The 27,280-nt window shown below is 34.3% G+C and overlaps 1 protein-coding gene across 5 annotated transcripts in view; it reads left to right on the top strand.

Annotated features, from left to right (window-relative positions):
- The window catches only part of Galnt1 (polypeptide N-acetylgalactosaminyltransferase 1), a 114,344-nt gene that overhangs the window by 28,664 nt on the left and 58,400 nt on the right, over window positions 1-27,280 (top strand). For 4 of the 5 annotated variants that reach the window (XM_077105594.1, XM_076836640.2, XM_076836641.2 and 1 more), the window contains exons 2-4: window positions 6,181-6,235; window positions 14,593-14,836; window positions 22,715-22,889. In XM_077105594.1, coding sequence (XP_076961709.1) covers window positions 14,698-14,836; window positions 22,715-22,889 — 314 coding nt within the window. In that variant the 5' untranslated portion in view covers window positions 6,181-6,235; window positions 14,593-14,697. Of the gene's footprint in view, window positions 1-4,882; window positions 4,898-6,180; window positions 6,236-14,592; window positions 14,837-22,714; window positions 22,890-27,280 lie in introns of those variants that run through there. The other variant, XM_076836642.2, reaches the window with a different exon arrangement.

The raw sequence follows: 27,280 nt of genomic DNA, 5'->3' as shown, positions 1-27,280 counted from the left end.
TATGGAGAAAATTGAAATGAGGGAGTGAGACAGGTAGTAGCTATTTTCAGAAAAATCCGCAGGAGATAATGCAAACAACCACTAAGATTATAAACTAGGAAAAGTTAAATGACATTAGGGAGAAACTAAATAAGAAAGAAACCAATTTAGGAAAACAACACAAAAACTGATATACCAAATTTGCTGACTAGATTAGGAAAGAAAATGAGGGGTATGTGCTTTTTATAGTGTGTGGTATCTGTGATAAAATTTGTGAAGTGGAATTCGTAACTAACTAGATCACTATCTGTAACAGACTAACAGATGAACAGTTTCTTTGTTTTGTTTTTTTCAATGGTAACTAAATATTTCAGGTGATTATCTTGGGCCAGAATCTAAAATCTACTCCATCCCAAATTTTTTCTTTTGAGTGAATTTGAAACTTTTTAGATCTCAAAAGGTCACTTAAATTAATATCCAAGAAGCATTACACAGTGTTTAATAGAATTGGTTTAGAAGGAGCTTCATGATTATGATTGTAAAAGACAATCAAAATTTCATCTAAGGGAACAACTGTTTTTTTCTTCTCCTTGGTGATTCAGTTGAGGAAGAAGAAAATTATGGGACTGAGCTCTGGGAAATGCATGGAGAAGAAAAAATAGGGGAAAAGGAGTGACAGCAGGTTTCCATTTAGTCTGCACATTGTTTTTGGTCTTTTTCATCCCCAGTCCAGTGCCAAGAGACTGTGGGATCTTACAGTCTTGTTTGTTATCCAAACTGGCAGTGGTAGCACTGCTCTCTAGAGTATAGTTGGCAAGTTCCTAGTGAATTCTTTATCCACTCTGGTTGGCCATCTCAGAGTATATATATACATGTTGTCTCTGCTCTTAACTTGATCTGCTAGCCAACAGATGTTTGTGGGTAACGTTTGAGAATCACTGTTCAAAATCTGAGAAGTGAAAGGTTTTTAAAATTAATGTAAAAAAACCTATAGAAAAGCACAGTGAGTTGAAGATAAGGAGACATGAGTCCTCTTCTCCGCTGTCTTATCTTAATATTTTGCCCTATGTCATTCAGTTACAGTTAGGATTAGGTTTGGCTTCATCTGAAAGATGCCTGCATTCCTTCCTTCCCCACTAAAAGGTACTTTAAAACAAGCTAAAGTGTTTCCCCCTCCCCACTCTGGATATGGTAACTGTGTGGTTGCCAAGGATCAGCTCCTTTTGTCTTTCCTTAGCTTGTTATTTTCCCTGTCAAGGTTATCTCATGATTGCACAGAAGGTCTTTGCAGCTCCATCCATTATGTTCACATTCCAGGGAGTAGAATCAAGGAAGGCATAAGGGCAAAAGGGTCCATCTTCCAGTGAAGTCTGTCTCCTTTAAATATCTTTCCCAGAGCCAAATATCCAATGACTTCTGATTTTATGTTATTGGCTACCCTAATCTGCAAGGCAGGCGAGATGTAGATTGCCACTTTTAGTAATAATAATTTGTTTGCTAAGAAAGGACAAGAAAGTAGATACTAAGTGAACAAGTAGCAGTCTGCCATAATTTAGATTATTTCTATTAAAAAAAGTTTCAGTATATTTGAAGCCCTTCTCCTTCCTCCTTGGCAGTGACCACTAACATGTATTTGGCTTATTCTATCTTTACAAGTTACTTGTAAGCAGTATGTCTTTTTTAAATATGTTTTAAAACTGTAATATAAGTGGAAGAGGCTGTACCTATCCTGCAGGTTACTTTTTTCTCATTCAGAGTTTTTTACTTATATAGATGTAGTTCTAGCTTATTCATTTTAACCACTCTATAGTATTCTGTAATACAGTTCACTTATCATTTTCTTCAGGATGTACATTTAGGTTTTTATTTATATATTTATTGTCATTATAAACACTGGTGCAATCATGTCTACTTATATTCACATGTAAGAGCTTATTCAGGGTTATGAACCTAGAAGTGGAATTACTGAATGGTAGGGTGGTACTTTCTTCAGCTTTGCTAGGTCACTCTTCAAAGTGGCAATGCCAAATTACACTTGGAACAACAATGTATGAATGTCCATTTCTTTATTCCCTAATTTGTGTTTTTATTAATACTGCTGAGGTTGAACTTTTTTTTGTCGTTACCTGGAATTGAACCGATGGGTACTTAACCACTGAGGTACACCCCCAGCTCTTTTATTTATTTATTTTTATTTTGAAACAGGGTCATGCTAAATTGCTGAGCCTGGCTTTGAACTTGTGATCGTCTTGCATCAGCCTCCTGAGTCACTGGGATACGAGCACAACCATTCCCGGCTGAACATATTTTTATCTATGTTCATTGGTTGTTTCTGGTTTCTTCTCTGTGGCTTGCCCTTTTATTCCTGTTGGCCATTTTCAGTTGTATGCATTCTTGTTTATTGTTTGTTTTGATTTAGAGAAGTTTTTAATACATTCTGATACTAATCTTTTGCTAATTGTTTTGTGGATATTTTCTCCTGATCTTTGTCCACTTTTAGTTGTCTGATGTCTTTGGTTGTATTAAAAGTATTATTTTTGTGTAGTAGATATTATTCATCTTTTTTATTGCTATTTAAGAAATTCTTTCCTACTCAATGACATGGAGACATAGACCAATATTTTAAAGTTTGGGATATATATATATATCTTTAAGTCTTTAATCCATATGTAACTGAATTTTTTTGGTATGGTATGAAGTAAGAATTTTATTTTTATGCATAGGTGAATATTTTTCAAATAGCCCATCCTTTTTACACTGATCTATAGTTCCATCTATGTCATGTATCAAGTTTGCATATTCATATGGTTCAGATTCTGCTCTATTCTGTTTTGTTGGTCTTTTATTCTGTTTCATGTATCACACTGACTTATTACCGTTGCTTGATATATGTTAGCATTATCTCACCTAGTTCTTGGCCATTTTCCATGTGGTTTTAGGATCTACTTTTAAAGTTCTGTAAAGAGGTATGTTGAGGTTTTGATTGGAAACCTGTATAAAACACATAGAGAATTTACTCTTTTTATTGAACTACACACACATTCCATACACACATACACACACATATTTATTTAAGGCAATTTTTTTGTTATTTGTACCAAGTAATGCAGTTAAATTTTGTATGTTGATTTCATAAGTTCCAGTAGTCTTTTTTTCCTTCAATTTTTTAATCCATATTCTTTCTCTCTTTTTTGTTCTTACTGATTCTTAAATCTTTTGTTTCTTTTTCTTGTTTTATTGTGCTGGATAGGAGCTCTAGTATACTGTAGACAGAAGAAAGTGATAGGAGGCATATTTGTCTTTTTCCTAACTTTTAAGATAATGTGTCCAGGGGTCTGGGGTTTTAGCTTGGTTGGTAGAGTGCTTGCCTTGAATGCACAAGGCCCTGAGTTCAATCCCAATACCACCACCCTAATAATAATAATAATAATAATAATAATAATAATAATTCCAACACTTAATCAGTAATAGTTTTTATTTATTTATTTATTTATTTATTTATTTTTATGGTAGATTTGGGGCAGGCATCTTTTGTCAGGTTAACAAAATCCTTTCCTATTCTAATTTCCCAGGAGTTATTTGGTTTTAGCTTTAAATGGATGCTGGGTTGTACTGTGTTACATAATATGTAAATCCCTTTCAACTGCATAGTTAAACTTTCTCCCACTTCCATCCTTTGCTTTAATTTTGTCACATATTGTATCTTCATGTTAATAAATTTAATAGTACAAAGCTATAATTTTTGTTTTCACTAGTCATATGTCTTTTAAGAAATTAAAAAGGGAAAGTAGGCTTTTATATTCATATATTTATATTTTTTATGTTATTCATTTTTTTCTTACAGCTTCCTCTGGAGTCATTTCCTTTGTACTTGAAGAAACTTTAACATATCTTACAGTGCAAGGCTGTGAGAGATAAGTTGTCTTGACATTTGTTTACATGAAAATGTCTTTGTTTCATGTAGAAAAGTCAACCATTTCCCCTCATATATAAAATGTCATTTTTACCTCAGCTGCTTTTAAAATTTTTATCATCTTTGATTTTTAGCAGTTTGAATATGATGTGCTCTAATTATAGGATTTATTACTTTTTTATATTTATCTTCTTTAGAGGTCACTGGAAACCTCTTCTATATAATTTTCTTTGTACTTTCCTTTTTGGGACTCCCAATTTCACATGTTAAGTTTATGTTGTATTATAGCTCACTAAGGTTCTGTTCATTAGGAAATTATTCTTTTGGATCTTCAGATTGCATAGTTTCTTTTGATCTATATTTACATTGATTGACCTTATGTTTTGTTGTCTCTGTTCTGCTGTTAAACCATTAAGCAAACTTCACATTTCAGACTTTGTATTTTTGTGTTCTACTTGGTTCTTTTTTATAATTTTGTCTGATGAGAGATCTCTCTCTCCCTTTATTATTAACTTCCTAAACTTATATGTGATAAATACTTTATAGTCTTCTTTAATTAATTTCATCATCTGAGTCGCTTTATGTTCGATACCTGTTGATTGCTTTTTTTCCTTGATGACAAACAACATTTTCCCGTTTATTTTTATTTCTAGTAATTTTTTGTTGTTTACTGGATATTGTGGATAATACTTTTTCTGACCCTCAATTCATTTTTCTTCTAAAGCATATTGATTCTTTGTTTTTCTAGCAGGCAGTTAACTGGCTAGACTTAAACTCTAAACTGATTCCCCTAAATTAGGCAACAGAGGATATCTTTGCTCAGTTATTTTAGCCATCTAACTATTGGTTTTGTAACAGGAGTCTGTCTTGTGTTTTATGATTTATGGCTTAGCTAAGGGTTGTTTTGGAATTTACATACATATTTTTGGGGTTCCACTTTCTAGGTTTTCCTCCTCACTTTACAGTTACTGTGCTAGCTGGTACCTCATCCTTTAGTACTTCAAGGTAATGTGATTGCAATTTCTTGAGTTTTAGCTGTCTTGCTGAGTTGGTATCTGTCTTCAGGAAACAGCTATATATAAAAAAGCACATCTTATCTAGTATATGTTTCTCTCTTTCAAGTGTTGGCTTCTCTCTAGTTTCTGCCTTTTGGTTGCTCTCTGGAGCCTGCACATAGTTAGTTTTATGTTTTGGCCAGAGATCATAATTTACTGTCTATGGGTGTGTTAGTTCAATGTAAGTATTCTACTTTTCTAAGTGAAATTCTCTGTGCTTTCACTTTCAACTTTTTGGAATCCTTATTTCTGGTGTATGTCTCATAAGTAACAGATAGGTTTTATTAATTAATTAATTTTAAAAACTCCTATCTAACAGTGTATCTTATCACCCCTTCCCTCAGTGGTAGGGACTGAATCTAGGTACTTATGCATGATAAGCAGGTGCAGTGCCACTGAGTCACATTCTCAGCCCTTGACATCTTCTTATTGGATTTTTTCCCTAATATTTCATTTTATGCTTTCTATATTTGTGGTTTTAAATTCCTTTACTTATTTTCAGTTAATTGTTTTTCTTATTCCTTTTTCAACTTTGATATTTACATTTAACATTATTTTACATAATTAGTTGTTACCTTTTAATTTTCAATGTGATATTTGAGTAAGTCTCAACATTAAGTAAATTATCTCTTATCCTATATGTAAACACAGCTTTAAAATATTTTGATTTTATTTACCTTTATTCTGTCTCATTTATGTTGTTTTCTAGTATTTTAGTTATGTAATAAATATTAAACTCTTTATCTTAAGCAAAGCACTATACCAGAAATTAGAGACATGTATTAGATTAAATAAAACCAAGTCCTTGCATTTGTGGAGCTCACAGATAATTAATAAATTAATGTATAGATTAGTGGTTGGTTCTATAGTGGGAAATAAAGTAATAGGAAAGGATAAACAGTAATATTAGAGAGGAATTGCTATTTTATAGATGAGTTTCTGTTGTCTTCAGATATTTCATAACATTTTTGCGGGTCACAATTTTCTTAGAACAAGAAAGAAAATTTTATAGTATTTCCACAGAATTTGGTGTTGGATTTTAGTACTATTTCATTTTTTGACCCACTCATTTATTTAATAGACACTAAGTGTGTGCCAGGTATTGTGCTGTCATGTCCTTGCAGTCAGATGGCAGCTGGCCTGCAGTCTGGTGGAACAGGGTGGCTCAGGTAAGTGGGGAAAGAGAGAATTACTTTGAAATCTACTGATTTTAGGAAATTTATTTTTCAACAGGAAATGTGGGACATGTGGATTTGGAATATTAATTCATTTGAAAAACTGCTTTGGGGTAAGTTGATAGACTGGAGTGAATGACTTCAGTTTTGTTCTTTTTACATTTGGGCTTGATCTTTTAGCTTTCTAGGTTTGAAAACCTACTTACTGGTTATGCTATGAACTTACATTAGTTGGACTTTATGCTTCATATACATGTAAGAGAAGGGCTTATACTAAAATCCCAGTATAATAATTTGAGAATCATAACCATAAACTACAGCCCCAGTACTAGTTAATTAGTACTTTCATTTCTCATTAGAGAGATCAATTTGAATATTAAATGAAGATCAGCCTCAGAAATCAAAAGATAATTCTTATATAGAGTTTAACTTGGTCAAGTTTACCTAATAATCCTGTCATGTGATCTGGAAATAATTCAGAAAGCCAGCATTTGAAGATACAAGGTCAGTCGTGCTGATATTCTTTTTGTGGTGCCCCAAATGACCAATAGAATTTTCATTGCATTGGTGTACATGTAAAAGATTTGATTGTTTCATCTCAGAAAGTACACCCGGAAATACCATTTAGTATTTACTAAGTGTGTAGTATGTGAATTGTGCATTCCCTCATTTAATTTATTGTGATCGTACTATGAAGTATGTTTTTTTTTTTTCTCATTTAAGGAATAAAGAAGCTTAGGTTTTTTGTTAATAAATTAACTTAGCTAGGGTATGTATAAGTATTGAAACTGTAATTTGAGCTTACATTTGAACTTTAGTATTGGGCTTTGTAAACACACACTCATTTCTGTTTTCGTGTGATGATTGTATTGGGATTCCTAAGACCACCCCTGTGTTCAGTGATTGGTAGAAGGACTCATAGGCTGTATCACATAGTCATACTTATAACAGCTAAGATTTATTACAGCAAAAGGATACCAAGCAAGGGGAAAAGTTGCAGGGATGAAATGGGGAGGAAAGCAGGTATAGTCTTCTAAGAAACCTCCCTGTGGAGTAACAGAGTATGTATTTTAATTCCTCCAGCAGTGAATTGTGACAACACTTGTGAAATGTTGTCTACCAAGAAAACTCATTAAAGATTCAGTGTCCAAGGTTTTTATTGGGGTTGGTCATGTAGGCATCTACTGTTTAGCACATAGAAAAATTCTAGATTCTAGAAGGAAAACAAATGCGTGGCATAAATCATACTGTTTGTACAGTTTAGGTACAGTGATCCACACTTAACATTTAGGGAAGGTTTTAAATGAGTATAGAGAACTGTTTTACCATTCAGATTCCTAGGTGCCACCCAGGGGTAACCTTGCCAACCATGCATTTATAAGGATAGCAATTTCAGGGCTACTATGTTAAAATTTCTCCTGTCCATTGATTCATTCATTTGAAGGGATTATAATTATGATCACTTACCTATGGCAAACCACATTTTAAAATGGTATCTGTTTTGACTGATCTCAGTTGCCACTAATTTGCCTGAAAGGCTCACACAGCTCAATATAAAGTTGTACTCATTGCTGATGTTTACTATAGCAAAGGCTACAGTACAAAACAGCAGGGAAAAATTGTTCAGATAAATATAAGAGAGGTCAGGCTTAGGCTTCTAGGTCTTCTGAGAATTATATGAACATGCTTTTCTCTGGCTATAAATGAGAGAGACACATACAAAATATCTGTAGCCATGGCTGTAAGTGTTAGTCTTATAGGGAGCTGGTCCCACAGTTACATTTATTTCTGTCATATAATTATCTCTGGCAACTGAAATTAGAAACCCTAGAGAGATATCAAGTACACATCACAAATCTTGACGATTCTTTAAATCCTGCTAATAGCTTATTACAACCTGACCATTGCCTGGAACATACAGAATAAGATCATTAACCAGTAACTGAACATTCTAGGATTCAGTTCTCAGAGTTTGGCTAGGGTTACCACCAAGGCTCAGATATGCGCTAGAGATTAAAAGAATACAGACCTGCTGTGTTTAATTCTGTTTTTATGGTATCTTACATGAAATAATGAGTGAAGTATTTGATGATAGATATAGTCTTTGGAGCATGATATTATAAACTTAAAAAAAAAAAAAAAAAAAGCAGGGCACAGTGGTGCATGCCTGTAGGCAACTTAGGAGGCTGAGGCAAGAGAAATCACAAGTTTGAGCCCAGTCTCAGCAATTTAGAGGGACCCTAAGCAACAATGAGGCCCTATTTCAAAATAAAATAAAGGTTTGGGATGTAGCTCAGCATTAAAGTGCCTCTGGGTTCAGTCTTTAGGACAAAAAAAAAAAAAAAAATTGAGATAGTAGAAATAGTTGATAAATTTCATTTCTCTGAGGGGAAATTTGTAGATTCTTTTCATTTAGGGATTTATAGAATTTCCAGCATTTTTGTCCACAACTATCTGACTTATATGCAAATACATCTTACATTACAGAACAATAGAGAAATATGAATTTCAAATAGTTAAATCAATATATATGTTGGCTTTTAAATATACTGGGATCCTTTTTTTTAAAAAATAGAATTTGCAGATTCAAGGAAATACCAGTTTCACAAAAGCAAACAATGCATAATTTAAAAAATTGCCTAATTTTAGGTTTTTGAACAAGTTTTTACTATTCCATTGCTATTTGAACTCTATTTCATGTTATACAATAAAGACAGTTTACATGGGGAAAGTTCCATGCTTGAAAGTGAGAAGTTATAAATTTAAAAACTTAAATAGGTTTCCTTTCTTTTTTCTTCTTCTTTTTTTTTTTGGTGTGTGTGTGTGTGTGTGTGTGTGTGTGTGTGTGTGTGTGTGTGTTTTGGTACGCAGGGGCACTCGACCACTAAACCACATCCCCAGCCCTATTTTTGTATTTTATTTAGAGATTGTCTTACTGAGTTGCTTAGCACCTTGCTATTGCTGAGGCTGTTGGCTTTGAACTCAATATCCTTCTGCCTCAGCCTCCCCAGCCACTGGGATTATGGGCATGCACTAGCACTTTTGTCTTTTTTTTGGGGGGGGGGCGGTAATTTTTACAACTTCATAGACCCATTAATACCAGTAGTAAGCAATATGAACCTTCTAGGGTGAATATAAGTATATAACATTTCCCCAACTTATTTTTGGGGGGTACCAAGGATTGAGTTTAGGGGGACTCAAATACTGAGCCACATCCCAAGCCCTATTTTTTTGTATTTTATTTAGAGACAGGGTCTCACTGAGTTGCTCAGTGCCTCACTTTTACTGAGGCTGGCTTGAACTCATGATCCTCTTGCCTCAGCCCCTTGAGCCACTGTGATTTCAGGTGTGCAACAGGTGTACCTCACCCGGGCAACATTTCTCCAACCTGTTTGACAATGGATAGAATTTGTTTAGTGAAGACCCACTCAAGTATGGGCCCTGCAGTATCAATGTTCTTTAGGAAAAACAGGACAGTGGGAAACATTAATTAAAGGACAGTGGGAAGCCATGAAAAGATTTTAGGTAAAGGAATGACAGAAACAAAACAACTGTAGAAAAAAACTTACTTGAAATCTTACCTTATACTGCCTACTGATAAAACCTGTTTGAAAATTTCTTTATGTGAATGTATCTTTTCCTGTCAGGTTTCCTGGGTTGGTGTTTCTTTATAAACTGGGAAAAGATTTTTTCAGGATGTGTAACTCAAGTGGCATTGTATTAAGATTTTCACAAACTAAGAAGAAAGACAAAACAACTCATCTAATAGAATAGTAAACCAGACTTCAGTAGGCACATCAGAGAAGAAATGGAACGACCAGTAATGTCAGAGATGAACTACATTACTATACCAACTATACACTCATGGAGGATTGTAAAAAATAAAAGTCTGACAACAGTAAGCCTGGCCAAGGATTGAACACATCTTCCAGAGTTCCTGGGTAGTTTGTTTTGACCACCTGGGAAAATAAATTGATGATATCTAATCATATTGAAAAACACATACCTTCTGACCTAACATCCCCAGGTATATATTCTAGGTCAGGGGTCATTATGGTGACTCATGAATTAAGAATAGATTTTAACATTTTTAAATGCTTAAAAATAGAAATAATATTTTATATATAATTTGTAATTTGAAAACTATGAAACTTGGATTTCAGTGCCTATAAAGAAACTGTTGGCTATTGCCACATTCATTTATGGCAGCATAAATTTATGCTGAGAATGACCCATAAAGCCACAAAACACAAAACCTAAAAAAATTTTTTTTCGTACCAGGGGTTGAATCCAGGGGTACTTAATCATATCCCAGGCCCTTTCTATTTTTTATTTAGAGACATGGTCTCACTAAATTGCTTAGGGCCTTGCTACTGGCCTCAAACATTTGATCCTCCTGTCTCAGCTTCCCAAGTTGCTGGATTACAGGCGTACACCACCATAGCCCCCAAAACCTCTAATTTTTATCATCTGGCTCTTTGCCATAAAGGTTGGGAAACCTCTGCCTTACATAAATACTTCTGTACATGTGTACCAGGGAACATGATCTGGTATCGTTACATAGCATACTTATAATAATGAATTTAGCTGGGCACAGTGGCACATGCCTGTAATCCCAGTGGCTTGGGAGACTGAGGCAGGAGGATTGCGAGTTCAAAGCCAGCCTCAGCAACAGTGAGGTGCTAAACAACTCAGTGAGATCCTGTCTCTAAATAAAAAATAGGGCTGGGTGTGACTCAGTGGCCAAGTGCTCCAGAGTTCAATTCCTAGCACCCCTGCCTCCCCAATAATAATGAATCTAGAAAGAACTTAAATGTTTATTAAGAGTAAAGAAACCATGGTATGCTAAATTTTGAAAGAATACTGTTCACAGTGAAAATGAATTAACTATACCTATGTTCAGTATACGGATGAATCTCTGAATACAATGTTAGAAAAACAGCAAGTTTAAGAATTTTCCATTTGTAAACATTTTTCACTACCAAAGAGTGTGTATCAGTGCTCAGAGGAGGGAATGGGAAAGGGGATAAGTAAGGGCCAGAATCTTGAGCCAGGAATCCTCTTTTATTTTTGTCTGTTATGTGTTTGCTCTTTAAGTTTAAAGCAATACATGTGCCATTTTGACATAGCTTTGTGGATATCATGGCTATTTTGAAGTGAGGATTAAGACATACGTTTCTTAAGACACAGTATTCAAGCCAAGTGTGGTGGCACATACCTGTAGTCCCAGCAACTCAAGAGGCTGAGGCAGAAGAATTGCAATTTCAAAGGCAGCCTCAGCAACTTAATGAGGCTTTAAGCAATTTAGCGAGACCCTATCTCAAAATTTCAAAAAAAAAAGGGGGGGGGCTAGGGATGTGACTCGGTGGTTAAGTGCCCCCTAGTTTCAATCTCTAGTACTCCCCCCCAAAAACAAAACAACAACAACAACAAAAAAGACACATTTCTCAGTGGTTGTGGTGGGAAGAGGGGTATCTGTTAAACACATTGTTTATTAAAAAACCAAAAATGCAGTATGACTATGATGAATGTCTTTCATGCTACCACTTTGTAGTTATACCCATCTTCTCCCCCTCCCCATAATGAGGCCATTGAAGCTATTAAAGCATTTGAGTCAAAATAGATATTACAAAGTTGCTTTTAAATATGACATTGTATACTGTCTGTTCTGAATAACTGAAAGGACACTTAACTCATTGAGTTAATTGGAATGTGAATTTACAGGTAGTTTTGTATCTTTTAGTTTTCTGTGTTTGCCAGGGTCTTTGTCTTGAACATATTTACTTCATAAATAGAAGAAACTATCAACTTTTAAGATATTGCTAGAATTTAAATCAGTTTATTACTTTAGACAATTCATGATGTCAGATATTGCATGCTCTAAATGGAAATATTGAGCCAGTCAACTTTATTGGACTGTACACATAGTCTCTCAGATGATAAGCTTGTTCCTCTGACTTATTGCTGGATTGTTAAGTAGTGTTTCATTTTATAGATATTCATCTTGCATATCTCTAATCTGAAATCCAAAATGTTCTAAAATCTGAAATGTTTTTAGTGGCAGTGTGACACTTTAAAAAATTTTTTAAAGTTTTGGGGCTGGGGTTGTGGCTCGGTGGTAGAGTGCTTGCCTAGCACTTGCGAGTGCTGGGTTTGATCCTCAGTACCACATAAAAACAAATAAATAAAATAAAGATATTGTGTTCACCTACAACTAAAAAATATATATATTTAAAAATTTTTTTCTAAAGTTTGGGTTTTTGGAGCATTTTGGATTTTGAGTTAGGGATGTTCAGCTAGTAAAGTCTGTACAAATTGCAAAAATCTGAAAAACTCCAAAATCTGAAACAGTCTGATCCCAAGCACTTTGTATGAGGGATGCTCAATCTGGACTACAATTTGTTTATTTATTCATCAAGTGATGGATATTTGGATTGTTTCCAGATTTTGATTATGATTAAAGTGTTGTAAGGTTTTGGATACAGGGGATGGGATATTTTAAATAATGTGAATACAGTTTTTTTGTGTAGACATGTTTTTCCTTTCTCTTGAGATCTTCTCTGTAAAGCTGAACCGACTATATATCAGTTTAAAAAATCATTATATTTTAGAGACCATGAAGCCATATTTGAAATCCATTTCATGAGTAATCAAATGCTTTGCTAGTGACCACAAGAGGTGTAGCCTTTCATGTGAAATAGCTCAGAATATAAATTCATACATCTGCTTCTGTGGAGAGAACTGTTGTCTCATGACATTGTGCCCTATAATCCCTTTACCCATTACCATAGTCATTGGTGGCAGCTCACTGCATGTGGCACAATATCAAGTGTTAAATTGATTTAGCATGATTTTAAGGCAGAAATATGGCAGTAGCATCTTTGTTCTCACTTTGCAGCCAGAGAATGCTGATCTGATTAAAGGAAGAATATAAGTAAGAAATCAGAGACTCTAGAGATGAACAGAAAAAGGAATATTTTATGCTTAAAGTATTCCATATATATATATATATATATATATATATATATATATATATATATTAGGTGATTTTCAGGTTGTTGACTAGCAATCTTGTGAAGAGCTACTATATCTATTTTATAAATAAACTCACTCACTTTATCTGAATTGTTTAGGTTTATCTATCTCTGCTGGCTACCATGGAACATGTTATATAAAGTTGCCCTTGTAAGAAGAGACTACATCCTGTCAGTGCAGTGCTTCAGAACATCTGCTTCTGTGGCTCTCTGTATGGGGCATGCATGCATAGCATATAATTCCTCAGTTTACAGCATTGGAATGCTCTTTGCTTATCTCTCTCCTGATCGGCAGTGATAGGTCTTTGAACTTTGTTGTCCATTACACAGTAACATTCCTTTCCTGTATGAAGTCTCAGACTGCATTGTAGCTCACCAAGATGAGCTCGGTTTTTTGGATTTCTTTTTTGGTACTGGGAATTGATCCCAGGGGTGCTCTACTACTGAACTATATCCCCAGTCCTTTTCATTTTTTTATTTTGAGAGAGGATCTTGCTCATTTACTGCCAATGTAGACATGAACTTGTCATCCTCCTGTCTCAGCTACTTGAGTCGCTGGTTATTACATCATGCTCTACCTCCCATGGCAAGATAAACTTTTTATGTGCCAGAAAAATTTTTAGTCAAACTATCCTAAGTTACTTTCCAAATTTGGTTACAGTTACTCCAGGCACTTTCTCATACTGTTACAACAGAAGAATGGGAAGTGGGATAGTGGGAAATAGAAACTAAAAATCAGGGAAGTCAAGAGTGAAGGCTCCATCTCAGATTGTATGATACCCTTTTCTTTTTCATGATGTTTTCTATTTCCTGCGTGATTGGTGATTGTAGAGTTTTTAGGATAGGATCCAGCAGGGAAGAAGGACAAGAGTTACCCCAAGTACCTGCTGCAGTACAGGCTACAGGGAGATCTTTGGATCTAGGAACTGAATGTGGATATTTGAAATAGGCAGGGGTCACTTATTGCTTAAATTCCCAAGGCAAGGGGCTGGGGATATAGCTCAGTTGGTAGAATGCTTTCCTTGCATACAGAAGGTCCTGGGTTCAATCTCCAGAAAAAAGCAAACCAAAATCCAAGGCAATTAAGAGCTTGGTTTTTGCCTTTGCATTAAATGTAGCAGTTGTATAGAAAGGGAGTTGAGACCCCTGTGTTTGATGGATGTGAAATAGCAAACTTGGTATTGTCTTAATTCATATGTCTAATTATAGGGAATTGAGCACATTTCTTCATGGTTGTATCTTTTTCTTCTGCAAAGTGCCTGTTTAAATCCTTTATCCATTTTTCTATTGAATACTGCTTTGTAAGAGTTATTTGTATAATCATGAAATGGAACATTATTAATGAAATTAATTCATATCTTAATATATTAATTAGACAATTCGTTTTCTAGGTTTCAAATTTTTTAAGTCAGTGTTTTTCCTTTTTTTCTTTATAGGGTGTGAACGTGATTTCTGATGAAACTGGATTGGAATAATTTTCATGATCTTTGTATATTTATATATATATATATTTTAAAATTTTGCATTTGACTTAAAGTGCCATGAGAAAATTTGCATATTGCAAGGTGGTCCTAGCCACCTCCTTAATTTGGGTACTGTTGGATATGTTCTTGCTGCTTTACTTCAGTGAATGCAACAAATGTGATGAGAAAAAGGAAAGAGGACTTCCTGCTGGGGATGGTGAGTAACATTTTATAATACAATTATTTTGATAAACATATCACTAGTTTTTACTAATTTGAATAATATAAAAGTTAAGCATTTTAGATAGAATTCCTAGCTTCCTATATATGTGGTAATCATATTTCTAACAATTCTCTAATAGGTTCTTCTAATATTAAATTATCATTATTAAATCACTCAATTTTGTTTTTATATTCAATATTAAATGTAGTTAAATTTCTACAAATTATTTTATGTTAGCAAATAATGTAGGGAATCTAGTAGTTGGAACTATCAAAATTTTATACAAGATTTGTCTAATGCCATATGCTTGCTGGAGCATTAAAATAGTACCATTAGGTATCAAGAGATATGTCTCCTGCCCTGCCATCTTGTTTTGGTGGGGAAGAAGTTTTATAGATACATGTGATCTGGAGAGTTCTTTTTGTTAATGCTACAGATAGTTCTCTTTAGTGCTTTTAGAGAAGGCTTAGGATCAGGATATAGAATAGGGGCTACATTGAGTTCATTGCAATGATATAGGGGGAGAAAAGAAAACATGAAGGGCCAAGGCATGAAGGGCCAAGGTAGGTAGTACTGATATTTTGGCAGAGAACACTTGGAAAATTCGATTTTAAACTCCTTGCATTCATATCAACAAACATATTGCCTTTTTTTTCTTTTCTTCTTTAGCCATAATGAAAATAACTGTACTGTGAACAGTTATTAGTTCAACTGTTCAAGGCTCTGAACTGTCTATGATTAGTTATAGATGTATGGCTATATAATACTTCCACTATTTTAGGAATATTATGTAAATAATAGTTCTTTTATCAAAGGTTTTCTTAGAGTATATAGCCACATTTGAATTTTTTACACTTTTATAAGAGAAATGGCACTTGGTCCCTCAACATTTATAATCTAAAAATTATTCATTTGTATTGGTAACTACCTTTTTATTTCTTCTTGGGAAATTTGCCTTCAGTTAGATTCTGTTGCTAGTACAGGATGCTAGTAATACCTAGGCTAACCATTACCTTTTTTAATTTTTACTTTCTACATAAGTTTGAATAAAATACAGTTTTATTCAAAGTCAGCTTATTTGTATAATATCTACTTTATGACTCCTCTGTTAAGTAACTTTAGTGGGTAGTAAAACACCAACTTCATAACTGTTGTCAGAGCTAAATCTTCTGTATGTATACCTTTAAATCACAGAACAAATATTCCCATTCATCAGTAAGAAACTCAAGTATTCTTTGCTCAAACAGAATGGATTAACTTTCCTCTCATTCTACCCTAGTTGAATGCCACTGTATAGGAAGCTTATAGTGGTCTATCTTAAATTCTAAGGCCTAAATGTGAGAAAGAATAGAACCATTAGCTTGTGAAGATTCACTTGGTGAATATTTTTAAAGTGCTGATATATTGCTCATTCTTTCAGTTTATGAATTTGGATGTTTATATATAGAGTGTTCATAGTACTGGACACGCACTATGTGCTAGTCATAACATTGTTGAACAACAACTTAAGTGAGACAGAATTCCTCCCTTTAAGAAACTCAGTCTAATGGAGAGAGAGAATAATTCTAGAATAATGATATCATAAAAATCACAGACGTACACAAGCAGAAAGGAAGGAAGGGCTTGGGGTGACTGAGAAGGTGTAACAAGGAAGTGTGCTCCAGTTGAGTATCAGGATAGGCAGGTATTTGATATGGGAGATGAAAACTGACTAAACCAAGAAAAGAAGCATGTGCAAGATAAGAAATGGAGAGTTGATGGGTTGAGGATGCATGGGATGAATCTTGGGGAGGGAACTACTTCATGATTGTCGGAGAATCCTTATGGCATAATGAACATTTTGGACTTTGTGCTTTAGGCAATGACATGCTCTTGAAGAATTTTTAAACAAGGGTGTTAAGTCAAATCTGTACTTTTAGAAGAACACTTTGGTGGTCTATTGGCTATTGAACTAGAAGAGAATTTGACAGGTAGCAAATACCATTTGAAGACTATGGTGAAAATTTGGAAATGTACCCTGGTTTACACTAAAATTATACTGAAGGTAGAGAGGAAATGCATATATATGAGAAGTGTTTAAATAGTGGAATTTATGTAACTTGGGAAGCATTGAATATTGGAATAAGAGAAAGAAAAGTTTAAGGTGACACTTAGGTCTCCTTGGTTAGACAAGTTGGTAAGAAGTGGAACTCCCAGAGGACGAGCAGCTTTGATGTGACTCTGGCATGACATTTGTGCAATTACCTAAGATGAAGATGAAGTGTTTCTGATATGTTTAGTAATGGAGTTTCTAGTGATCCTGGCATTTCAGACTGTTAAGTGTGGAGACCAGTGGATTTGATGTACCAGTGAAGTAATAGAGATGTGTAACTTGTTCTCTAGGAAGTCTTGGTATGAAAGGGAGGTGGTAAAACAAAAGTCAGAAGAAAGGAATGGAGCCAAAGTTGGTTTTCTATGTATGTATGTATGTATATATTATTTATATTAGTTGAGAAGAGAAAAGATTATGAAGTTAGTGGAACCTGGAAGAGAGCTGGATTTGAATCAGACTAGTAGATGGGGCAAAATGAAGAGGCTTGATAATGATGTGGGGTGTTTGGTGTTCACTGGGATGGACTGTGAAGGAAGTCAGCAGTTGAAGAATAAGAAAAGAGGGCTGAGCTTTAAGGCAGAAGGCAAGGATTGAAGGCCTTGTGTGGTGATGTTTCTTACAAGGCTTTGGAGCATCTGATATCATACTATAAAAACAGTCTTAAGAGGTTGAAGCAAAAGGAAGAGAAATGATTAGGGGAAAGAGTACAGTTGAAAACTCTGCCCTGAAGTAAAGTTTCAGTGCAGTGGTTGTACAGTCTGTAGTTCTGTCAGAGCCGAGTAATTTATTATTTGGGTTCCACTTCCTTTAAGAGGGCTATTCTTCAGTGATTCCATAGTTTGTTTTGTTTTCCTGAGTAGTTCTCTCACAGTTTTGTATGTGGGTTTTATGTTCTAGACTATCTGAAAGTAGGAAAATTCTTCTGATGCTAGAGTGCTAGATAGGGCTTCTTTGAAATATCAAGGTTAGTGTGGGTTATAGCCTAGGAATTCCACTTTCCAGGATTTGCTCATTCTTTCAGATTATGAATTTGGATGTTATATAGAGTGTTCATTATTTTTACAGGTTCAGTTTTAAGTAGGATTTGATCCTTCATGCTTACCACTCTACTTGATATCCAGATCATTGAAATATTGATGGTTTAATTTTCAGGCTCTTTTGTTAGAGTTATTCTAGTTGTCAAATATTAGGAAACATTGAGGGCACAGTTTACAGAAAGAATTTCCAATGATTAAAAGATTTTGTAAAAATATTATCATTAAAAGCTTTCAGAAACTCTATTAGAATTATTTAAAAATCATTTAGAGTTTTATAAATTGTACATGAGATTGGAACAAAGGTTGAAATTGGCAAGGATATTGAAGTAGCAGAGTGTTAGAAGTGAATTTATTTATAGATGATATTTTAAGTTTAAAAGAATCAGATAATAATACTAAATTTCAGTACGTCGTATACCTTTGTTTATAGGATACCTAATTTATATGCCACTGTGAAAACAAATATATTCCAATTATTGTAAGCCACATTCCAATTTCAGAGACGTTAAAATGTGGACAAAAGGTTTTGGAATAGGTGAAATATATTACATAAAGACAATAAAGATGATAATTTTTAATAAGATAAAAAAATAGTTTGGAAGACAGTTTTGTTTTGTTTTTTTTTTTTTTACTTTTTATTAATACCCTCCCCCTACAAAAGGAGTTGTAACTTTGACCTCTTTATTCATTTCCATGAAAAAACCACAGATTAGAAATTTGAAGGATTGACTAAAGTACACTCAAAGTATGTCCTATAGTTTGTGTATGTTTTATGTTCAGGCTTTCAGAGTGAATCAGTAGTTTTCTTGGTAATTAAGTTTATTAAAACATGACATGTCTCTAATTGTAATGTAAATGAAGCTTAACAGAAGTATTTACCAAAAGTATCTTTGTCCTCACATAATACTTAGGAATCACACTGTGTTAGGTTTTCTTCACTGTGACCAAAATACCTGAGATAAATTACCTGTTGCTTTTGGGCTCCTGGCAAGACAGTATGTCATGATGGGAGCACATGACAGAGTAAGCTACTTGCCTCATTGTGGCAGGGAAGCAAAAAGAGAAGAGTGGGACGCGTAGGGTGCCAACCTCTCCATAAAGAACATGTCTCCATATGACCAAAAAGAAGACTTTGAACCAGGCCCCAACTCTTAAAGGTTCTACCACGGTCCAATAGTGTCACGAATTAGGGACCAAGCATTTTAATGCACAGATCTTTGGGAGACACTTATCCAAACCTTCACAGACATCTTCGTCACTCCCTTTTCAAAGTTGATTTGATTCTTAGAATTTATCTACATATAAAATTTTATGCCAAGAAAGTTTTTCAGTTGTTGAAATGATACCCAAGCCCCATTTGAATTAATTTCAAACAAAAATTGTCCTAAACTCTTTTGTGTATGTGTGTTTTGGTTCTGAGGCTTGAACCCAAACCCTGATGCTTGCTAAGCATGCACTCCAGCTATGAAATATACCCTCAGCCCCTAAATACCCTTTTAATTTATAAGAAAGATAGGTGAGTACAAGAAAAGTTTAAACCATCTTTTTTGTTGGTTGCTTTCTAGCACTAATATTTAAATATATTTATAGCTGCATACATTTTATCCAGGCCGCTTTGCCAAGGAAAATTAATAGTTCATGTAATTCTTTAGGATATTACCATTATCATTTCTTCTTTAGAGTATTATAGTAGATTCTGTAAGTCACACAGTAGTTATACAACTTTTTTGGATTGGGGGGGTGTACTGAGGATTGAACTCAGGGGCACTCGACGGGGCACTTGACCACTGAGCCACATCCCCAGCCCTATTTTGTATTTTATTTAGACACAGGGTCTCACTGAGTTGCTTGGCACCTTGCTTTTGCTGAGGCTGGCTTGGAACTCGAGATCCTCCTGCCTTAGCCTCTTGAGCTGCTGGAAGTCATACAACTTTTGATTAATGGTAATTTTGAATGTGGCTCTGATATCTCATGTATACCAATAAATTAGATGTAGGCCTTATACTAGAACTTAAATATAATAAGTACCAGGTTATTAAACTTATAAAATATTGCAACAGAAGGATTGTATGTGTTATACATTCTTGGCTTGATTCTTTAAGATCTCAAAGTCAACAATGATGGGGCAAGATTTAAATTTCTAATCATATCTAGTTTCTTATGCTATAATCAATCACACTTATACTATATAGTTCTTAAGATAATAATTTCTTTAATTTATTGAGTTCTTCATGCCCATCACCATTGAAATTTGAAACAAACAAAAGAGAGAACAGAAAATTGAACTTATATCAACTTCAAGAGTTGTCAGTTCACGGCTAGTCTTATGGCACAGATACTTCTTTCTCATTGTCCCCCCCCCTTTTTTGTTGATGAAAAAGAAAAAATTGTATTGTTCCTTTTTTTCCAGTTTCCCACAGCCGGGCTTTGTATCCCTTTTAATGTTGTTTATTATGTTATTCTTCTTCCATATTTTTTTGAATTGGTAGACCAGAGGTTTGATCAGATTCAGGATCTTTATTAACTCTTAGCAAAAACACATTATAGAAGATGAATGTGTAACTTAATACTCATAATTTTTAAATTGAGCAGCATGAAAATATTTCTCTTTTAACCTTATACCAAAATCAAACGAAGGTAAGAGAAGAATATTTATAATCAGGGCCACTAGATCTCTCCCACCTTTTCTTTATGTGTGCCATCCATAAAAGATCATTGTCACCTCTACTCCTTCCTGTTGATCCCTGTACATTCCAATCCCATAATCTGTTGATTGCTCTTTATTTTCAGAGGTAAGTAAGTAGACATGATCTTCAAGAGGTTTATGATTAATGATTTTGAAAGTTAAAAAAAGAAAAAAGACATTATACGTTTTGTTTTTATTATACTTGTTGAGAATTTTTAAAAAATTCTGCCAACCCTATATTTAAAGAGCTTATTTGCTTGGTAGATAGTTTGCAGAATTTGTTTTCAAAACTGTATTATTTGTGTTTCCTACAATTTTAAAAATTACTTCTTAATATTTTAATGTTTTTCCTAAAACCAGTTTATTCTAAGAACAGGGGAAATTATTGTACATCATTTTTTATTAAGAGTTCTATGAAATGGATTTTTATATTCTAAGAAACTTGTTGAAAACACACTGAATAAATTCATACTCTGCATTTCTGATAGTTTGCTTTGTACCACCATCTGCAGCAGTCATCCTACAGAATAGCTTTACCAACCAGTGCTGTTATTGGGCAGATGAAGCCTGAATGGAAGAGATGGCTCTTTTATTCCCTTGATGCTACTTAAAAAAAAAAAAAATCATATCTAATTGGTAGATGTTTTGAGAATGCCTAAAAAACACAGTAGAAGGGCCCAACATGTTGGCATACTCCTGTAAATCCTGTGAGGAAAGGATCCGTGCAGGAGGATAACAAGTTCAAGGCCTGCCTCAGCAACTTTGTGAGACCTTGTCTCAAAAGATAAAAAGGGATGAGGATATTATTCAGTGCACCCCTAGGTTCAATCTCCAGTATCCACCCCCCCCACACACACCACAAACATAAAAAAACACTAAAGGAAAATAAAAATTTCAGCTTTAAAAATAAACAAGTAACATGAAGGACATATTTTTTTCTATTTATGGCCTTATCACATTCTCTGTCCCTTTTACATGAGAAATATAACACAATATTTTCAAAGTTCAGTATCAGAACCTATTTTTCGTGGAACATTTATTAACATCTCAAAAGGATAAAACAAGGAGTAATGTTTGTTAAGTGCTAATCGGGCATATTGCTTACTTTGTATTACACACACATGTACATATAATGCTATAACACTGCTTTTGGTTAGAATTATTGTTCCTGATGCTCCACCTTGCATAAACTTCATTATAGTGCCTATCATTATCAAGTGTAGGATTTTCATCTTAACTTATTTTGAGTAGCATTTTTACTTAACATATTAATTCAGCATATAGTTAACAAAACTGTTATAAGGCACCACACTAAACTCCATAGAAGATACAGAAAGACTCAAATCCCAATTGAAAAAAGAAATGTGACATAGTGGGGGGTGTTGCAAAACAGGTTTAGTAGTCATTATAGTTGGAGTTATCAATTTATTAGAGAAGTAAGAGTTCCAGATGAAATTGGTGTGATAATCAAGAATCGTAAATGACTTTCATAGAAAGATTAAAAAAGCTCTTGGGCCTGGCATGATAAATGGGGGTTTTATATTGCAGAAATAGGAGTGGGAAGGGGATGTCAAGGGAGAGGACCTGTTTGAACAAAGGCATAGAAGCAAGAGAACATGAGGCACATTTGAAGGAAAGTAGTGAGTCAGTATTGAACTGAAGGAAGGAATACTGAGGGGTTGTGGAAGAGCACCAAATGGATAATAGGTTTGGAAAGTTGAATTTAATTCTTTATTAAAGAGGTTGGACTTTAGGAGACCATGAGAAAACCATGAAGGCTGTGCTTTGGGAAACTTAATGTGGCAAAAATATTTGAGATGGGAATGCAAAACTATGAAGCAATTCAGATGAATAGGACAAAGTGAGTATGTCTTGAGTCAGGTCATCCCAGCATGGAAGTAGAGGACAACCCAACCCCTTAGAGTATTAACAGAGTGGGAGATTTTGGGCTCAGAAATGGCTCTAGTTTTTGAGGGCACAATTTCAATTCAAATGTTATTAAACAGAAACATAAATTAATTACTATGAAATTAATTTAAGTTTTTCCTCCTTATTAGTTCTAGAGCCAGTACAAAAACCTCATGAAGGTCCTGGAGAAATGGGGAAACCAGTTGTCATTCCTAAAGAGGATCAAGAAAAGATGAAAGAGATGTTTAAAATCAATCAGTTCAATTTAATGGCAAGCGAGATGATTGCACTCAACAGATCTTTACCAGATGTTAGGTTAGAAGGGTAAGTACCTAGTGTGGGCCCATTAGTATTTGAATGAAAAATGTGTTCTGAATTCCCAGTGAATTGCACTTTAGTGCTGGTTGTTCTTAAAGTGAATGTTACATTTATTAAGTTACTACTTAATGAAATCAAAGCATATTTAAATGATAATAAAATAATACCTCATGATATTGCTGATCTAATGATTATTCCAGTTATTGGAAAATAATCATTTATCTTAATGGATTAATAGGAGTTTTAAACTTTGTTATTACCAAAATATTTATGTATTTTTTTTCACAAAAAGATTCAAGTTGTGTATAACATGCAGTGAAATATGTGATCTTAAGGCTACAGCTTATCGGATTTTTTTATGTATGTATATAACTGTGTAACCATCATCTAGACCAAGACAGAACGTCTTCATCACTCCTAAAATTTCCCTTATTTTCCTTTTCAGTTCTTGCTTCCATCCCCAGAGGCAACCATTGTTGTGACCTCTCTACACATAGTTTTTGTTTTTAATTTTTTATAAATATATTTATTTAATTTTTTATAAATACACGTCTTTGTTTTTAATTTTTATAAATAGATTCACATGGTAGGTAGATGTGTATGTATGTTCCTTCATGTCTTTGAGACTCATATTGTTGCATATGTCTGACTTTTTTCTCCCCACCACTGTAGTGTAGTGGTTGTTATATGAATATACCATGTTTTTAAAATACATTGATAGATATTTGTGTTCTTTCCACATTTTGACTATTGTAAATAAAGTAATTGTGACATTCTTGTGCATTCCTTTTGGAGGGCTTAAACTTTCATTTCTTTTGTGGAAGGGAGAATAGGCTAGAAATTTATAGAGCTTTAGCATGTACTGCCAAACATTTTTCCAAAATGTTTCATCAATTTCCATTCCTATCAGTAATATAAGAGGTCTACTTGTTTCTTGTGAAGAAGATAATACACAATATTTAGACTAGATGATAATAAACTCTGTTAAAAGCAAGGGAACTGTACAAAAGACAAAGGGATTAAGTGATCACCTACATTCTGGCTATTGAGATCCAAGCTACCTTGCTCTGTATGGCTTTCATTAATGCAGCCAGGATTTCCAGTCCCCCAAAAATTGGAGAATCTTTTTTAGCAGAGTTAGACTAGTCATGTTGGAGGAAAAAAACACCCTACAAAGACATTGTGGATTTTCCAAAGCTCATAGCTGATAAATTCTATTTGTAATCAGTTTTTTGGTCCTCCATTCTTAATAACAAACAGATAACCATGGAATATCAGACAGCATAGGAAATCCTCAAACATGAAAGGTAGAGTTCAAAACAAACTGAAAAGCAACTTGGAGCAAGCAAAGACTATTCAGGAAGAAGAAAAAAAATTTATTAGAGCATTATACTTATATGCAATAATTGGGTTCTTTTTGACAAAATCATGTATGTATGGACTTTTTGTACTCCGTTTCAGTCCTTGTTCACTTTCCTTCTCCCTCTCCCTGTTCTTCTTCTTCTACTCTACTGATCTTCCTTTCACACATTTACTTGTTTATTTATTTTTGATTTGGTGCTTTCTACTTATAAAGATGGAATGAATTCCCTATGGTATGTTTATATGTGCACATAATGTGATTTCGTTAAATTCATTCAGCATTTTCTCCCCTGCCTCATCACTCCCTTCTCCCTCTAACTGTCCTTCTACTGCACTGATCTTTCCTATATCTTTATGATATTTGGCTCCCCTACCCTAACTTCCTGCCTTTTCCCCTTATTTTACTCTAGCTTCCATGTATGAGAGAAAATATTCCACCCTTGATTTTCTGAGTTTGGCTTATTTCACTTAGCATAATGTTCTCCAGTTCTATCCATTTACCAGCAAATGCTGTAATATCATTTTTTTCCTTTTTATTGGCACATTATAATTATACATAACACTGGGATTTGTTACTATATATTCATACGTACACACAATAAAACAGTATAATTTGATCAGTTTCATTACCGAGTACCCCCTTTTCTCTCCCCTCCCTTCCCTGATCCCCTTCTTCTTTTCTACTGGTCTCCCTTCTATTTTTTTTTTAATTTGTTCTAATTAGTTATACATGACAGTAGAATGCATTTTGACACATTGTATAGTAATAGAGCACAACTTCTCATTCCTCTGGCTGTGTACATGGTACAGAGTCAGTCATACCAGTAGTAATCATACATATATATAGGGTACCAATGTCTGTCTCATTCTACCGTCCTTCCCATCCTCACAATCCCACCCTTCTCCTCATGCCCCTCCGTACAATCCGAAGTTCTTTCATTCTCCCCCCACCTATGGATCAGCATCCACTTATCAGAGAAAACATTTGGCCTTTGATTTTTTGGAATAGGCTTATTTCACTTAGCATGATGTTCTCTGGTTCCATCCATTTACATGCAAATGCCATAATTTCATTTTTCTTTAAAGCTGAATTATATTCCACTGTGTATATATATCACATTTCCTCTATTCATTCATCTGTTAAAGGGCATCTAGGTTGGTTCCATAATTTAGCTATTGTAAATTGAGCTGCTGTAAACATCGATGTGGTGGTGTCACTGTAGAATGCTGATTTTAAATCCTTTGGGAATTAACAGAGGAGTGGGATAGCTGGGTTAAATAGTGGTTCCATTCCAGGTTTTCTGAGGAATCCCCATACTGCTTTCCAAAGAGGTTGCAATTTATGTAGTCCCACCAGCAATGTATGAGAGTACCTTTTCCCCCACATCCTCATCAACACTTATTATTTGTTGCTTGTATTCTTGATCGTTTCCATTCTCACTGGAGTAAGATGAAATCTTAATTTGATTTTCATTTTTCTAATTGCCAGAGATGATGAATATTTTTTCATATGTTTGTTGATCGATTGTATTTCTTCTTCTATGAAGTATCTGTTCAGTTCTTTAGACCACTTATTGACTGGGTTATTTGTGTTTTTTTTAGTGGTAAATTTTTTGAGTTCTTTATATATCCTGAAGTGCTCTTAGTGCTCTGAGGTGCATATGGTAAAGATTTTCTCCCATTCTGTAGGATCTCTCTTCACGTTATTGATTGTTTCCTTTACTGAGAAAAGTAAAGCAGGAGGCATCATAATACCAGACCTTAAACTATACTACAGAGCAACAGTAACAAAAACGGCATCATATTGGCACCAAACAAACATGTAGACCAATGGTACAGAATAGAAGATACAAAGACAAATCCATATAAATACAGTTAGCTCAATCTAGACAAAGGTGTCAAAAAAAAAAAAAAAAACATACATTGGAAAAAAGATAGTCTATTCAACAAATGGTGCTGGGAAAACTGTAAATCTATATGTAGCAAAATGAAATTAAACTTCTCTCTCTCACCCTGCACAAAAATCAACTCAAAGTGGATCAAAGACTTAGGCACTAGAACAGAAACAATATGCCTAAAAGAAGAAAAAGTAGGCCCAAATCTTTATCGGGTCAGCTTAGGACCTGACTTCCTTAACAGGACTCCTAAAGCACAAGAAGTAAAAATTAAGAATCTTCATAATCCGTTCATTTTCCAAATGAATTTCATGACTACTTTTTCTATTTCTATGAAGAATGTCATTGGGATTTTTAATAGGAATTGCATTAAATCTTTATAGCACTTTTGATAGTATGGCCGTTTTGACAATATTAATTCTGCCTATCCAAGGACATGGGAGATCTTTCCATCTTCTAAGGTCTTCTTCAATTTCTTTCTTTAGTGTTCTATAGTTTTCATTGTGGAGGTCTTTTCACCTCTTTTGTTAGATTGATTCACAAAGATTTTATTTTCTTTGAGGATATTTTGAATAGGATTGTTTTTAAATTTCTCTTTCAGTTGATTCATCACTGATATATAGGAACACAGTTGATTTGTAGGTGTTAATTTTATATCCTGCTGATTTGTTGAATTCATTCATGAGTTCTAGAAGTTTCCTGTGGAGTTTTTTGGGTCTTCTAAATATAGAATCATGTCATCAGCAAATAGGGATATTTTGAGTTCATCTTTTCCTATTTGTATTCCTTTAATTTCTTTCTTTTCTCTAATTGCTCTGGCCAGTTTCCAGGACTCTGTTGAATGGAAGTGGTGAATGAGTGCATCCCTGTCTTGTTCCAGTTTTTAGAAGGAATGCTTTCAGTTTTTCTTCATTTAGAATGATATTGGCTTTGGGCTTAGCAAATATAGCTTTTACAATATTGAGGTATGTTTTCCTACTGTCCCTCGTGTTTCTAGTGTTTTTAACATGAAGAGGTGCTGTATTTTGTCAGATGCTTTTCATGTATCTATTGAGATAATCATGTGATTCTTGACTTTAACTCTATTAATGTGATGAATTACATTTATTGATTTTCATTTGTTGAACCACCCTTGCCATC

Source organism: Callospermophilus lateralis, chromosome 17, assembly GCF_048772815.1.
Source record: "Callospermophilus lateralis isolate mCalLat2 chromosome 17, mCalLat2.hap1, whole genome shotgun sequence".
Taxonomy (NCBI): domain Eukaryota; kingdom Metazoa; phylum Chordata; class Mammalia; order Rodentia; family Sciuridae; genus Callospermophilus; species Callospermophilus lateralis.
The sequence above is the reverse complement of the archived record's forward strand: the minus strand, read 5'-3'. Positions and strand labels throughout refer to the sequence as shown.